The sequence below is a fragment of the Tripterygium wilfordii genome, chromosome 3, assembly GCF_013401445.1.
Source record: "Tripterygium wilfordii isolate XIE 37 chromosome 3, ASM1340144v1, whole genome shotgun sequence".
Lineage (NCBI taxonomy): Eukaryota > Viridiplantae > Streptophyta > Magnoliopsida > Celastrales > Celastraceae > Tripterygium > Tripterygium wilfordii.
In genome coordinates, this window is record NC_052234.1 from 9,689,069 (window position 1) to 9,706,393 (window position 17,325).

General features: G+C 35.9%; 2 protein-coding genes across 2 annotated transcripts; both read left to right on the plus strand.

Annotated features, from left to right (window-relative positions):
* Positions 1 to 8,007: 8,007 nt before the first annotated feature.
* Positions 8,008 to 9,875, plus strand: LOC119995276 (WAT1-related protein At5g07050-like). Its single transcript, XM_038841733.1, has 5 exons — positions 8,008 to 8,304; positions 8,411 to 8,590; positions 8,697 to 9,105; positions 9,202 to 9,353; positions 9,502 to 9,875. Exons 1-5 carry the CDS (start codon positions 8,099 to 8,101, stop codon positions 9,728 to 9,730), a joined length of 1,176 nt encoding a protein of 391 aa, XP_038697661.1. The 5' UTR covers positions 8,008 to 8,098; the 3' UTR covers positions 9,731 to 9,875.
* A 3,699-nt stretch (positions 9,876 to 13,574) lies between these two features.
* On the plus strand, positions 13,575 to 16,846 carry LOC119995464 (70 kDa peptidyl-prolyl isomerase-like). Its single transcript, XM_038841975.1, has 12 exons — positions 13,575 to 13,785; positions 13,958 to 14,044; positions 14,284 to 14,544; positions 14,720 to 14,794; positions 14,907 to 15,005; positions 15,123 to 15,299; positions 15,386 to 15,472; positions 15,544 to 15,707; positions 15,785 to 15,907; positions 16,002 to 16,148; positions 16,243 to 16,370; positions 16,464 to 16,846. The coding sequence occupies exons 1-12, from the start codon at positions 13,632 to 13,634 to the stop codon at positions 16,561 to 16,563; spliced, it is 1,602 nt and encodes a 533-aa protein (XP_038697903.1). The 5' UTR covers positions 13,575 to 13,631; the 3' UTR covers positions 16,564 to 16,846.
* Positions 16,847 to 17,325: the final 479 nt, after the last annotated feature.

Consider the following 17,325-nt stretch of genomic DNA (forward strand, 5'->3'; position numbering starts at 1 on the left):
TAAGCAAGGGTGGAACTTGGAAGTCATTGATTCCATTATGCAGTGATTTTCATTTTTCTCTCAGTATTGATCATGATCTGATCTTAATTTGGACCACAGTGCATGATTAATACATCCATATAAACATTGCATGATTAATATATCTTCATATATGTCAATTAGTGCAAATGTTAAACCAAGTCCGCATCGTCCCAAAAGCCCCTGAAATAACCTGTTTTGGTCCAACTTATAAAGCAATATATAATTGCATATTATATATATACACTTGTAGTTATCACATTAAAAGAAAGTTAAAGGTGTTGACCTCGTCAATAGCCATACATGTTATAATTTGAAAATTTAGAAAGAGATGAGAATAAGCAAGTAAAGTGAAGACGAAAAGGATGATAAAATAGAGTTTTGATCAAATGCACTTGAGATATCTTCCGTTTTGGACCAAAAAATTGCGTGATTTTATCTTTTAAATGACACCTCGAGTGATTGAAAGTGGACCATGTTTATAAACCACGTCACTTGATACTCACCAAACATGTGTGATATTTTTATGTCTTAACAATGTCAATGCAATATTGGTCAATCGATCTCCATCGATGAAAGCCCGTTTATCCAATCTTTTGAATCATCGATCGATGAAGAATGATTGAATCATGCAATGAGAGTTGCCTTTAATCATAACTTTAGATCCTTGTATTTTTCTTGCCATTGATCAAGTTGTCTTCCACACGTAAAAGCTCCATCAATCGATTATCGAAAAGGATCCAACCATTCAAGTGTCACACTGTTACATTTTCTTTAAGTGCATGTTAACGTAACGTACACCTTTTATCAGGAAAAAAAAAAAACGTAACGTACACTTGGATGATAATTTGCATTGATTAGCCAGATATTAGGAAAAATTAGTATAAAGCATTGGCTTAATTTGATTGGTTTGGTTCCAAAGTTCCTATATATATATAATAGAACGTGAGAGTTTTATATTACATAACTTGGAGAATTGAATGTTTGACCAGAACCCCTTTTAGGATTCAATTATAGAGAGTCCTTTTTATGAAAATATGGGAGTTTGAGAGATTGCAATATATATGTGTATATCAATCAATGTTTTATATAAAGATAAACTTTTGCATTATCTAAAGCACGAAAGAAAAAGTTAAGAAATATGTGATAAAAAGAAAAAGTTATGAAATATGAAAGAACAAATAACCTGCGTAGATGAGTTAGAATTGTCTCGACGAATACGACATGAAAAGAAAAAAAAGCTTGATGATAAAAAGAACGGTGTCGTTTCTCAGGAAAAAAGAAGAAGGGGGGAACCAATGAAGAAAGCAAGTGATCAAGGTTTGACCATGCAAAATTTAGTGAAAATAAAGAGAGCTTGAGTGCACGAGTTTTAATAGTAGCTGACAACGATAAGTTTAGCAAGATTATTATTATTATTAGCTAAAAGAGGAGCTAATTAATAGTAGTCAAATCCACATTAATTAGGAGATTTTAACGAAAAATCCAACACATTCAAAACGAGAGGAGATCATGAGGAGTACTTGTTTAAGATATATAGCCACTGTATCCTTTTCTTTGTTCAATGAGACTCGAAAAATCCAGCACGAGCAAGCAAGAGTCACATTCTACTTTATTTTTTCAGTAAATATATATTGCTTTTTTGAAGAAAAAAAAATGTGACACATTTATTGGATAGTGAATAATTTCAGTCTCAACACCACCACCACCACCTTCTCGATCTTTAATTTTTTCCTCCCTAGTGGAATCTCACACACATTCTAGTCCTGTACCCTACCTGTAAGAAACGAACCATGAAAAAGAAAGATCATCTCCACTTGTCTATCCCTCTTTGAACTAATCAATGCCTCAAAAATCTCCAACAGTACTACTAGCTAGTACTCTACCTAGCTTGCTTGTACTACACTCTCCTAGTTTAATAGAGAGAGAGAGAGAGAGAGAGAGCTATTTCATTTCCTATTTTTGCTTAACCACGTTTTAACATACCTAGCTCCTGTAATATTTTTCACTGTACGTACTAGAAAACCATGTAATAGTTGGTTGGAGCAATTGTTGCACCAATTCTTGTCGGGTTGTCGTATCATATGTTGCAAAACATGAGAATGTGGCATTTGGTTTCTGGTGCTACCTCCACCTAGTCCCATTTTCTCTCTAAAAACGACGTATTAATTGGATGTTTTGTTGTACAAATTAAACTAGTTTTGTATGCAAGACTACTGTGGAGCCCCTTTTTGTTTTTTGTGGTTTGGAATAATTGATGAAATAAATTTTGTGGTTTCAGAGAAATCTGATCCATTTTTTGTTGATTGTAGTTGTGGCTATATATAGGTGATATAAGCAAACACTAGCAGACGCATGCTTCGAGTTGTATTGTATCAATCATCATATACACCATAAAGTGAACTAGTGATCCAAAAAATTTTCATCTTATGTCACTGCTCAATGAGAAGGTCAAGCCTACACTTGTCAAGCTCACCCAAGTCCCATATTAAAAATTGAAAAGAAATTGTAAAACATTTATAAGTGTTGGAATGAATCTAGACCATTAAGTCATGTCAAAATAGGCTTCCATCCAATGCTAATAGCTCAATGATGTATCAATTATAAACATATAATTATGCATCATTTTACATTAAATCTTGTATTGTTTAGAGTCGTTTTAGAATTAATTCTGTCTAAAGAGTTGTTATTTGCACATTTCAGGTGTCGGGGCACTTATGGAAGAAAAGGAGCTAAATGAATAGAAAAGGACCAAATTTGGAGACAGAGCAGAAATCCGATCGATTGGCCCATAGTCCGATCGATCGGACAACTTTGAAGCTGGAAAGACCCGAGAGAAAATCCGATCGATCGATCGATCGGACAGTCCCAGCTCGGGATTTTGAAGATCTCTAAATGCTCGAAATTACCCTCAAATATGTGGGTCCAATTCAAAACGACACAAACTTGTTAGAAAAATGACTTTAGGGTTTTTGGGAGTATAAAAGCATAGATTTTTAGGGTTTTAGGGGACTTCACTTGGGAAGAAAAAAATCAATGGTTTTGGAGACTTTTCTACAGCAGCCATTGGAGCTTGAGCAAAGGGGATTCAGGGGTTTCTCTTTATTTCTTCCTTGTTATTGTATTTAATGACCGCTATTTTGGATTTTGATTTGTATTTGTTGGCTATGAGAAACTAATCCTCCAACTAGGGGTCCTAATGGAACCCCTCTTTGAAGATTAAATGAAATTGATTTATTGTTCTTGAATCTCTCTTTTTATTGTTGATTCTCTGTAGATGTGCTTATTACTTTCAAATGCTTGATCACCATTTGGATGATTTTGTGCCTAAGTTGAGACCGGAAGGATATGCCTAGGGTTGCAAGAATCCATAGAGAACATAGGTTGCATGAACCATAGGAATATAGGTTTATAAATTATGCAATCGTTAAATGATTTACATTGCTCTTAATGGATTTTTGATCTATTAATCCGAATGTTAGGAATAACAAGGATTTATATTGAAAACACTTTCGGTGTATCTAGGAACAGAACATTGAATAGGTTGAGAAATCGATTGTCAACAATTAAATTGAGAATAATTAATGAATTAATGGAGTTCAATCGGATAAGAGGTAGTGATATTAGGAACCCTAGTGTTTACTTCTCTTGAAAATTCACTTTCTTGTTTGTTGTTTGGTTATTTAATCAAATTGTCGTTTAAATAGTGATTTCTTAATTACTTGTTTTAGCTTTAGATAAAACATATCCAACAATTTGCATTTCCATCTTAGTGTAATAATTATTTGGATTGATATTGAATTGAAATTGTCAATACATCTTCGTGGGAACGATACTATATTCACTCTTTGTTATTTATGCGATTTGTACGCTTGCGAATAATTCACATCACTCAATTTTAATAAACCCATGTAATATGCGTTTATGCTCGGTCCAAAATGTCAACATGATATCAAAACAAAGTTACGGGAGTGTGTTTGAAGGAAAAAAAATGTTAAAGCCTCCTACCTCTAATCAGTATCCAAACATAACCATGATAAGTATATCACCATCTTTGAGTACACAAAGGGGTGTGACAAGTGGATGAACACCTCTGAACGTGGGTTCGATGTGAGAAGTGAGATGAGATTTAAGATACTTGTGTGTGAGGGGGAGCGTTGGAGGAGCTCACCCAAGTAAACTCTTGACACGGGTTTTGAGTAAGTAGACTTCCATCCAATGGCTAGCCCAATTTTAATCCATATAGGCATATAATGTGGGCTTAGTACCCCGGTCCAAAATGTCAACAAAAACTTCACTTTCTTATAATTAATTAGAGGAATTAAATTAATTTGGTAGTTGTAGTGCTTGTTAGGACGAAAAGTCCCACATCGGTTGTTGAGGGGTCTTGTATCCAGCATATAAGCTGGTGCAGGCCTTCAAACACTTGTCAAGCCTTTTCCAAATGGAAGGGGCTTGGAACTGCCACGGCCCAATGGGCCGAGATGGTGGGGAGGCTTGACTTGGGTTTGTGCCCTGATGGGATTTTCTACATGGTATCGAAGCCAGGTGTGCGCTCGTCCCCGATAAGAAGTCCACTCGTTGGGCCTTGGGCATAGATACCCAGTCCACGAGTGCGGGGGAGTGTTAGGACGAAAAGTCCCACATCGGTTGTTGAGGGGTCTTGTATCCAGCATATAAGCTGGTGCAGGCCTTCAAACACTTGTCAAGCCTTTTCCAAATGGAAGGGGCTTGGAACTGCCACGGCCCAATGGGCCGAGATGGTGGGGAGGCTTGACTTGGGTTTGTGCCCTGATGTGATTTTCTACAGTGCTCATGTATAATTATCTATATTTGTTTTATTGGGTGAAATTATCTTAAATTTTTTAGGAGACAAAAATGTGGTGGAACCGTGAAAGGATTTCATTTATTTGACGTCACTCTATATTCTATAAGATGCCCTCAATTTGTATACCTAATTAATATTAGCTTTTATAGGTGTTACTTTAACGATCTAATTAGGCATATTATTCCCTTCTAGCAATTTGGATATATGTGCACGTTATATGGATTAACTGCGTCACCTTTTGACATTTTAATAGATAAGGGTTCGGAATATTAAGAGCAGAAAAGACAAAGTAATATTGAAAAGTTATATGGATGCATGCAAAAATTATACGGATTTGGAGAATTTATGCTGGATTGATGTGCCAGTATTTAGTGACAAACATCCTGAAACCGATTGATTACGCATGCAGGGAATATATACACACACACACATGTATGTATGTATTTCATCATGAATGTTGAGATTCTTCTCCCAATATTCTCAGGCATTATTCGATCAATTGATTGGGCAGATTCAACATAAAATGCTAAACATATTAACTTTTAATAAGGAATTTGTTCTGATCAAACGTATCCATACGATTCGATTGTGATATATTATCATCTAAAAAATAATTAAGGAATTAATTTCGATAAAACAAGGTGTAAAATATGCAATAAAGCTTGTTTTTTTTAAAAAAAAATATATATATAAATGATTAAATGTAAGCTAGGAAATTTGGTGGTTTCGAATAATGAAACAAATAAATAAATCAAGAGATACTGGTGCATGGTTTACCTTTATTGGTTTCATTCAAGGAATGACGCCAGAGAGAAACTCATCAAAGAAAAAGAGAAGGGGTATTTACTTTGTTCACTTTTATATATAAAGCTAATCTACAATGTCCCACTAACTTCATAAACAACTATCTTTTACATGTAATGCACCTTGTAGTGGATACTTAACAGAAATTCCAGTGCATTTTAATGTGGAAACACATGTTAACAGTTAATTTCTTGAGTTCAAGTTATTTTTCCATGACCTTGAGGTCCAGGGTTCTATTCTCACCGGGGGGTTTGGGATTTGGATAGTTTTCCATCCGCTGTGGTGGCCTTCATGCCTCTCGGGCATGACTTAACGTGTGTGTGTTTATGGGTCTTTCAAAAAAAAAAAGTTAACTTCTTTTTCTTTTCTTTTTTTCTTGAAAATGAAACTATACAAATTTACCATTGTCCATTCGATATGGGTCCAAACTCAGATTTTTTAGTCTGTGAACACAGAAGTTTCCCACCTCATGATAGGATAAGTTGAGTCAGAGCCAATGCCAAAGCCAAACACATGGTCACAAGAGTATTGATGTTAGTGAGAATTGAACACAGGACCTTTCGAATCCATACTATTAAAGAGATTCAACAACTAAGCTATCACCTAAATGATTAGAAAACATGTTAACACATTGGATTAACTATTGAATATTCTTCTCAACTTGTTAATGGTTATATTTTCGTTAATTATTCAACTACGTACGAACATTGGATTAACTATTAAATACTCTTCCCAACATCTTAATGGTAATATTTAATTTACGAATAAATACATGTCTATCAATAATTTTGTATTTTCATTATATGAAATAATGAATGTTTGGTGAAGGAATATATATGCGGAGTTAAATTCAGTCGGCGTTATTGTTCCGATGGATGAAGCTGGCGTCATAGCACAGCGTCGAGACGCGGCACGGAAAAAGTTGGAGGAGGAGGACTCGTCAGGCGTCACTACCACCACCAACAGAACAACCAATCACCATGTAATTAATTAGGCCGCCCCACTTATAAGTCATGCCACAAAAATAAATCGTCTTACGAGGATTTGGAGACTCCGTAATTTATTTAGAACTAGTTGTATGTCCGCGCATCGCGCGACACATAATTAGTTTGGAAAATAAAGATAATTGTGAGATGAACAAATAACTACAATACATTTTTCTTAATATACTAAGAAATAATTTTCTAATAGGAAGCAAGAAATTTGATGAATAAGGAAAAAATATGTTCAGAGTTTAGCAATTCTTGTTGGCATTGTTTTTTTCTCCGAAGTGGCAAATGTCATCAAGAACATGTGTGTAGACAATATTCTACGCATAGTAGTAAATAGACAAATCATCAATTCCATTCTAAACCTGAGTACTCAGTAACGTCAATAGAGTGAAAATATTTGTCCCCATTTATTCACTCGACTAAAAGGTAAAACTAAAAGGTTTTTAAAAGTGGTCAAGTTTGAAGTGCAATACACTTCACAAAGATTTTAATCATAATGTGAGTACTTTCAGTAGCAAGATAATAACACTGCTATATATAATATGACATTATTGAATTGTAACATATGATTGATCACATGAGGCGGAAAATGCGTGATGATTGAAAACGTTTCTTAACACAACTTTAATTTTATTTTATTACATGTGGCAAAAGTTTGAGCCATACAGAAGCAGATATGACAGCTTCTAAAGCACTTCAGTATTTTGTAATACTTTTCCACAATTATTAGCATTGATTTTCCCATAATTAACATCTTTAATATTATGTTTATTTAATTTTTTGTGGATCTTTATTATTAGCATTGATGATTTTCTCATAATTAAGGGGAAGTTTTTTACCCCTCTCTTTGTTATTCTCCACAATTCAAGGGGAAACATCCTTAAGGCCTCCATTTTATATATATAAATTGATTGATTGATTGTAGAGTTTACAATTCGAATCTAATCGTTTTAGATGTACGTCACATGACAACACATTTTTTTTTTCATTTTGAAAACATGTCCGATTTTTTCTCCATCATTATATTGAAATTGTAGACTCTAAAGAATTGCGGAGTCTCCAAATCTTTATTTGGATGCTCGTAAAATTACGAGTGGACCCACACCACACCTATTTGATCCCACGTGGAACCCACATCACCCAACCCCAGATATATAACTATAGTCTACAGATGCTTGGCTAATCAGAATATTCACTCTTCAATTAGTTAGATCCAGGTGGTTTAGTGCAACTCTCACGTGTGAGAGATCCTCACGCTTGAAACTCTGTTTTGGTCACTATTTTGGATCAGATGTACCACCCTCACCTTCAGTGCCTATAAATAACACCATTGTTAGCATTTCCAACTTAGGAGACACACAAGAAACTTCAAGCGTTCTTCCTCGACTTCTCTCCTCTTGTAACTCTCTCTCTCTCTCATCTTCTTCTCCATAAATTAGAACCAAAAAAAACAACAATGGAGGGAAAATTAGGAAGCTTTGGGAGCTTTATTCAGAGATGTAAGCCATACATAGCTATGATTTCTCTCCAGTTTGGTTATGCTGGAATGAATATCATCACCAAAGTGTCCCTAAACAGAGGCATGAGTCACTATGTGCTTGTTGTTTACAGGCATGCCTTTGCCACTGCCGCTATTGCTCCCTTTGCACTTGTCCTGGAGAGGTATATATATATATATAGTTTATACAACAACAAAATCAAATAGATATATAATAAGCACATGAAATATGAAATATTTATGCTTATTGAGACTCTGTTTGGTTTGCAGGAAAGTGAGGCCTAAGATTACATTCCCAATTTTCATGCAAATGTTTGTTCTGGGTCTTCTTGGTCCTGTGATTGATCAAAACTTCTACTACGCCGGACTCAAATTCACATCGCCCACTTTTTCTTGCGCCATGAGTAACATGCTGCCTGCAATGACGTTTGTCATGGCAGTTCTCTGCAGGTATCAACTTCTTCCCGACAATCTCTCTCTGTCTGCATTAAAAAAGATTATTTTAAGGTTTTTTGGACTGAGTGACTGACGAGCTAATCATCATGTGATTGTGAAGGATGGAGATTTTGGACATGAAGAAATTGAGATGCCAAGCGAAGGTAGTGGGAACGGTGGTGACGGTGGCGGGGGCTATGTTGATGACATTGTACAAGGGTCAAGTGATCAACTTCTTTTGGACCGAGCACATCCATGTTCACAGTTCCTCTGCTCCTAACACTACTGGTTCTACTGATAAAGACTGGCTTAAGGGCTCAATTCTGCTCATAATTGCTACTTTTGCCTGGGCTTCCTTCTTCGTTCTTCAGGCAGTGACTATGAAGAGATACTCAGCTCATCTTTCACTCACATCACTTGTGTGTTTCCTGGGGACTCTGCAATCTATTGCTGTCACATTTGTCATGGAACACGAGCCTAATGCTTGGACTATTGGATGGGACATGAACCTTCTTGCTGCTGCATATGCTGTGAGTCTCCCTCTCTCTCTCTCTCTCTCTCTCTCTCTCTGTTTTGTTGACGTGAATTTGATGAGATTGCTTATATATATGAAAATGATTTTACAGGGTATAGTGTCATCAGGCATTGCTTACTATGTACAAGGGCTGGTGATGCAGAAAAGAGGGCCTGTTTTTGCCACAGCTTTTAGTCCTCTAATGATGATCATTGTGGCAATCATGGGTTCCTTTATTTTGGCTGAAAAGATCTATGTTGGAGGGTAATAATAATATTTCTCCTTTTTCTTTGTTCAAACTTTTGAGACCAATTGGGCCTTCATTTTTTTTAAAAAAAAGAAAATTTTAATCATCTTTTCGTTAATTAGAATTCATAGCTAAATGGGTTTTGTTTGGTTATGTGGATTACAGGATTCTTGGGGCTGCGCTGATTGTGGTAGGGCTATACTCTGTTTTGTGGGGAAAGTACAAAGAATACCAAGAAAAAGAAGAAGAGACAATCCCAGAAGCAATCAGAATGGCTACCATCATGGAAACAGATGATATTGAGATGCAAAGAAGGAAAGAAACTAGTGTGGTTGCTGTTAGTGTTCCAATGCCACAGCCACCCATGACTGCTAGGGAAACACCAAAACCCTAGGAAAACAAAGTTTAATTCATATATATATATACATAAATGTATGTGGTAATTTGAAGTGTGAAATGAGTGGAAATAGGGGCTTTTTTGTAATGTGCTTCATGTAATTTGATTAAAAGGAAATGAGAGAATTGCAGAACCTTTTTTTTCCCCTTCTCCTTCTCTTTTCTGGGTTTCCGACATCATGTGTGTTAATTTTGATGATTTGATGAATTTTGGCACACGTGGCGGTATATTGCTGACGTCTGACACAAATTCCACTAGTTTTAAACCTCAAAAAATTCTTCTAATATGACTAATTTAGTTGAAGATTATGAATCTAATCACACAATTCTAAAGATTAAATTTTTGTCAAGGATTATATATTATTATTCGCAAACTAGACGTTGGTTTAACGGCAAGGATTTTGCATGTAAAAGACAGCTCATCCACTAAGATGTGGATTGGGTTTGAGAAGTCCTGCCCCTTCCCATCCCTCTTATCATATATTATTATTATTATTATTATTCTATCATATAATTTGATTTAATATGGATCGAACAGATTCCAATTTCCAATTTGTGACGCAACAGTGATACATAGGATGGAATAAACAAATGTTGAGGAGCCGACATTCATACAACACAAACAATAAAATGTCCTTATTGTTGTTATAATTAGATTCTTCTTTACTTCTTACATTCTTGATCATGATATTGATACTATGATCCACAAGGACTCGATCGAAGGTTTGATTCCCCTATTCTAGGTTCCTATTACTTCGTGGATTGAAACAGCATTGATATATATTACCGACTGAATCACAAAAACTACTGTTTGATTCAATTATTGCTGATAACATTTATGTTGTTCAAACTGTTGTGGCAAACTACATACATGAGTATTATACAATTAATCATAAAACGTAAACAATCAATTATCAAATTGTTCCACAATTCAGGGGATTTACGGTTATGTTCAATCAAGAAACATATTCAATACCAAAAGTGAAATAGCGTTTTTGTGAAAAGTGAATATGACTTAGGGTACTAATATTTGATGAAATACAAACGAAAAGCCAACTTCATGTAGCATTTCGGAAAGTTCCAAAAAAAATGTTACATTTTATGTTACTTCAAGTTAAACATTTGGTTACAAAATAGCATATATTTATGCTACTTCAAATGTTACGGAACCTAGCTATATATGAGTTGGAATATTAAGAAAAAACAGAGGAAAAAAATAATTGGGCTATTGTAACGTCATATAGTTATGATGATCATTAATTGTAGCTTAAATTTAAGTAGAATCAAAATTAGTCACTGCCACAGTTTTTGGAGGCAAATTAATTGAGTGGTTCAAATAAAACTTCATCACTTCCAAAATGTTATCCAATTCTGATTCAACACCTGCCAAAACATCCATCCGCTACTCATTGTGAAGGTAGGATGTATGTGTGTGTCTATATATATATATATGATTGTGTTGTCACTTTCCTCCTGTATATAATTCCCATTCAATTTGACAACAAGATGATTGCTAATTTCCCAAGATGAAGGCGCAATATCTTGTGTTTCCTAAGTGTTTCCACATCACATTCTATATGCAGGCTGCTGTAAAATATCAATGAAGTCACAGGGGGTGTGTGTCTATATATACATATTCTCACCTACGGAAGCTGATAATACGGGTGTCCATTTTTTCACTAAGTCAAGAATTTGACCTAGTGTTTGCTATGGGGCTACTGATTTAGGCCCCACAGCAAAGAGTGAAATTAAAACGCACATCCGTAAGGGCAAATGCAATGGTAAAGTGTTATTGGGCCAACAAAGATGTTGTCTTTTGCTGATGTGGCTGTATTGTAAAATGTGTTTTGCTTATGTGGCTGTATTGGGATAAGTGTTTTGCTGATGTGGATGTATTGATATTTGATGTTTTGGTGTAATTTTGTTGTGGATAATATGGAGGAATGAAATGTTATTGGCCTCTATGTTGGGTGGGAAGAGAAATTGTATAGAAATTTGTGTTTTGTTGATGTGGCTGTATTTGAAGATGTGTTTTGTTGATGTGACTGTATTAGAATACGTGTTTGACTTTGACTTTTTCTATAATAGAGGTGGGACCGGACCAACATTTTTATTGGCCTAACAAATAAGAAACCATTGCATTTATACTAACTTTATAAGTTACGAGCATACGTGTAGAGGCATACACATATAAACATGCTCTTATCCGAAGACTTATGACTTACATAAGTTACAAGCGTCAATTTTTATGTGTTGAGGTGGAGCCCAAACCATTTGGGACCCATAGCAAAATCAAATGTTAGAGTCGAGTTATATTACTGCTTCCGTACTTGAGACTATATATATATATGTATGTATGTATATATTCACTAACATATACAATATGGAAATGAAACCTATGCATGTGTGCACAGAAAATCCATGAAATTTGTACATTGCTTCACAAAATGATGTGCCCATCCAAAGGCAACAAGAGCAAACTTAAGAGGATTTGGATAATGACTACAGCTTAGATACCACTTCATAATTGGGACAAATGTTTATGTATATTGGAAATCACTATTGCAAGCACTAAACATTAAATTAAATTAATGAATAATATTATTTACAACAATATCGATTCTCCACATAATTTTTATTAGCCGCCCATATATAGACTTTCGTTCCTACTAAGCCACTGTTGAAGATCCTTTGTTCCATTGCCAGGAGACACTTAAAATTAAGGCTTTAAACAAGATGAATGTTATATATATATATATATATATAGAGAGAGAGAGAGAGAGAGCTTGCATCAGCCTCCACTCTAGTAATCTATTCTTCACTTCAATAATTATCACTGTAATGACATGGGGCAGTTTGTCGTTTCTCTCTATTTTCTAACTGTAATGGGGGCATGAACGAATGAACTGATGCAGGAATTTTGCAACAGAGTTTGCATGGAAGAGTAGTAGACACAGCACTTGAATTAAATTAGTATTTATTATTTACTCTTTCTTAAGTTGGAACTGGATATTATTACATGAATGCTATAATGTGTTGGATTTGCATTATACTTTTTAAAGATTTCTTTTGTTATTTGATGAAGACATTTCAGTGTAGTGCATTGCATTGCATTGCAGAGGGCGAATGTACGGTAAGTCTCTTATGCAGAAGATCTTCTAGTGGAAGGTGACAGGATCAATCATCCCTTGGGTATGAAGTCATGACATGCTTTATATGGGTCAGTCCACTCTAAACTAGCATGAATTATTTTTAAGTCGTGTGGGTGAGAGATCCAAAGCGAACAATATCATACCAGTGGGTTTAGCCTGCATCAGTCTCTCCCGATGATACATCGGATTCGTATGGCTTTGCCTTCTCATGAGGGTCACTCATCCCAATAGTGCTCTCTCAAAAGCACACTTAACTACGAAAGACGGCTGCGATTGCGCGGGTCATGATGGGCCTTATAGAGGACTGATGGGTTTCAATGTCCTTTTTCTTGTCTGTGGGCCAGCTGGCTAGTTTTGAGCCCAAAAAGGTAGAATCGAATCATTTGATCTTGGAAAATGTGGGCCTAAATAGTCAGGGTATGCCCAGGGTCACATTATTGGGCTCTAACTAGGTCCTTGAAGTTTAGGCCCTTTACGGCTCATTATGGGCTGCCCAAACAGCCTCAAGAAGTAAGAACTGTGACTGTGAGTCAAGATATAAGCCCAAGTCCCAAAAGGAATGGATTTGATTTCATAGTAACTTTCCGAGTTGACCCGTGAATCAAACTCTCTGAGTCAGCAGCACGAGTCTCCTAACAGAAGAATCTTAACCGAAACAAGTCTAAGGAGGGAAACCAACAGCAGCTTATCCTCAACTGCCAAACACAACCGCACTCACTCATCCTCTCTTTTCTCTCATCTCTCTAAATGGAACAAGTCCGTAACCCCAAATCCTGTTTGGAAACTGAAATTGAGAATTTCGGATTCTCTGAGAAGGAAATCGGATCCCAAGGCCTGAGAAAACAGATTCTAAGGAAAGGAATTTCATGGAAAACTCCATTTCCAGGCGACGAAGTAGAAGGTACCAACAAAACGAACCCATTCATTCTGTTCGCATCTTCTTTGTGGTAGTTGATCTCTTTAAGCTAACCAAATTAAAGGAAAATCACTGAACCAACTGCTTGACAAACAGGAATTGAGCAAAAACTTGTTTAATAAGTGTTATTTGAATGATGAGAATTCCACATTTTCAGTTCATTTCAGTGGTTGCATCGATGGCGGGGAACATCTTGCTTCAAGCCGCGATAAAGGAAGTCCGTTCAGGTTCAAATTAGGCCAATGTAAGTTCCTGTGCTACCTATTCTTCTGCTGATAATCAGTAATTTTTTTTTTCCTTCCTATCTTTGAGGTTTGCATTTGCCAAGTCGAATAACCAATTTCGGTTTGGTCCTATAAATAGTACAGAGAGTAATCAGGGGAACTCTAGATTTCTGAGATGTCAGTAGCATTAGTACTAACTACTAAGACAGAATGGTAGATAATAGAGGGCTAAAACTGTGTTTGGCATTTGGGTTTTCAGGTGAAGTTATTAAAGGGTGGGATGAAGGGATTGTCACAATGAGACAAGGAGAGAGAGCAATTTTCACAATACCACCAAACTTGGCTTATGGAGAGGCTGGTTCTCCACCACTGGTTCCACCAAATTCAACTCTTATTTATGACATTGAAATGCTTTCATGGAGCACTGTCAAGGATATAACTGGCGATGGAGGAGTATTGAAGAAGATAACAATGGAGGGTGAAGGATGGGCTACTCCTAGAGATGCTGATGAAGTTTTAGGTGACATGACGGTTTACTTTTCTATCATTTACTCTTTGAAGTGGTATAACTAGAAAACCTGCACTTGAGCTGTTTGATAATTTTCTTCAATGAAATAAAGTATAATCTTCATACAACATACCACAAATTTTCTTCTTTCTTTTCCTAACCCTTTTATTGCTACGGATCTTTCTAGTTAAGTGCGAGGCACGGCTTGAGGATGGAAAGATTGCATATAAATCTGATAGTTTGGAGTTTCAAATAGGTGATGGTGAGTAGAAATGTGCTTGGTTGGTTATCATAGTATTATGACACAAATATCTCAAATTGTAATATAAAATTGTTTCACATTATTAATGTCTGGTTAAATCTGATCTACATAGACTTTTTTCTGGGAGCGGATCACGTATGTCCTGCAATAAGTAAAGCAGTGAAGACTATGAGAAAGGGTGAAAGAGCAGAGCTAGCAGTGAAGTCCTCTTGTAAGTTGTCATCCTGAAAGCAAGTGCTAAGTCTCCTCTTATAAAGAAGTTTTGCTTACATGTTTTTTTCCCCCCTTCGGTCCGATCATTAAGCAATTTAGAATCATGCCTTCTCAGATGGCTTTCATCAATATGGCAATGGCAGTGTTCCTCCTGCATCAAATTTGATCGTCCAACTCGAGTTGGTATCATGGAGAAGTGTCATTGATATTACAGGAGACAAGAAGGTCCTTAAGAAGATCATAAAACCCGGTGAAGGGTTTGACCGCCCTAATGAAGGATCACTAGTGAAAGGTAAATTTTTCTTGAAATTTTAGCATATGGGTTTTATTCATAGTATTGTTCTAGAATAGTTCAGTTTTTTGGAATGTTTTTTTCAGTCATCTACATTGGAAAACTTGAAGATGGAACCATCGTTGAGAGGAAGGGATCAGTGGAGGAAGCTTTTGAGTTCATAACTCTGGAAGGTGCTTTTCTCTTCCTTGTACATACTGCAAAATTTTCTAATACTAACAACCATGGTTAATTATCTTAGCAGAACAAATAAATGAGGGTTTGGAAAGAGCTATCACAACTATGAAGAAAGGAGAACAAGCTCTGGTAACCTTATGTGCAGGATATTTGAGTGGTCAATATGAGTCAAGTATGGTCTCTTTCAATTCAATGGTCCATTACGAAGTCGAGTTGATTGACTTCACAAAGGTTTTCTTCTCATAGCTCTTGATAAGCTCAATTATACTCTATTGCATTAGTTCTGGAATTTCCCCTCCTGTATACAGGAAAAACCGTTCTGGAAGATGGATTCGGAGGAGAAAATTGAAGCTTGTGAGAGGAAGAAAAATGATGGGAACTTGCTTTTCAAATCAGGAAAATTTCCGCGTGCTTCCAAGAAATATGAAAAGGTAAATTACCTTTATTGAACTAATGCAGTAGAGCTAAGATAATTTTATTTTTCCAGATTGAACTAATGCATATTCGATCGAATACCAATTTCAGGCAGCAAAATACATTGAGTTTGATCACTCTTTCACTGAGGATGAGAAGCACAGAGCAAATGGTTTACGTTTATCATGTCATTTGAACAATGCAGCTTGCAAACTTAAAATGGGGGACTACATTGAAGCATTAAGACTATGTTCAAAGGTTCCCAATCTGTGTCCCTCTCGTGCTCTTAATTAAGCGCAGATTCAAATGAATATACTTAAATGTTCATGATGCAAGAGTACTTATATGGCAGGTTTTACAATCGGATCCATCAAATGTCAAAGCTCTATTCAGACGATGTCAGGCATATCTAAGAATAAATGAATATGAAAAGGGCGAGGCTGACATTCGGAGAGCACTAAACATTGATCCAAATAACAGGTAATGTGTTTTATATATATATATTTACACTCCGCTAGCCCTTTTCGCTTCTTTCTCTGATAAAACATGGTTTTGTTTGTTCTGGACTTGCAGAGATGTGAAACTTGAGTACAAACAGTTAAAACAAAAGCAAAGAGAATCTGAGAAACATGAGGCTGAGTTCTTCACCACCATGTTATCAAGGTTGGCTTAGATTCACAAAGTTGTAAACAATTGTTTTGTAAAATTAGTGCCAGGTTTGGATGCTGTTGCCGCATTTGATATGCTGATACAAATTGATCATATGCAGATGTATGCTACTGTTGCTCAAGTTCATATACAAATATGCTGTAAAACAATGCTATTATTTATGTATCTACTGGTCTCAGGCCCATGTAGAAACCGGTCAAAGCCCACTAGGAGTTGCTCTGTCAAACCCAATAATATATGAAGCCCAGATAACTAGATAAGTGTTTGGTGGTAGTGTGTTTGATTTGGTCATGCTGTCATCATTTTATAATATGCCCACTTGAGAGTAGTTTTACCTTGTTTGTCACTCAAGATACAGTTGATCAATGAAGACGGTTGCCAACATCTTTAGGAATAAAAAGATAATAAATATCACCATCTCTCACCAACCCCTTACCGAACCAAATATGGGTCCTACCATTTTCTCTAAGCTTTGACTCTCCACCACCACCAACTTCACAACAAGAACATACATTATATATATATATATATGAAGACATTTTCTTTTACTCATAAGATTACCATATAAATTTATCCTTTGTACGTTTGATATGAGTTTAAAGTCGGACCGTCAAACTAGTATATATAGAAATTTTCCACCTGACAACATAGTAAATTGAGTCAAAACTTGGTCACAAAGATATTAAAACAACTTTATTAATTTCCTTAAACTACAACGATGCTATGAGAGAAAAATGATAGTTAAACTAAATCCACCAATTAGAAG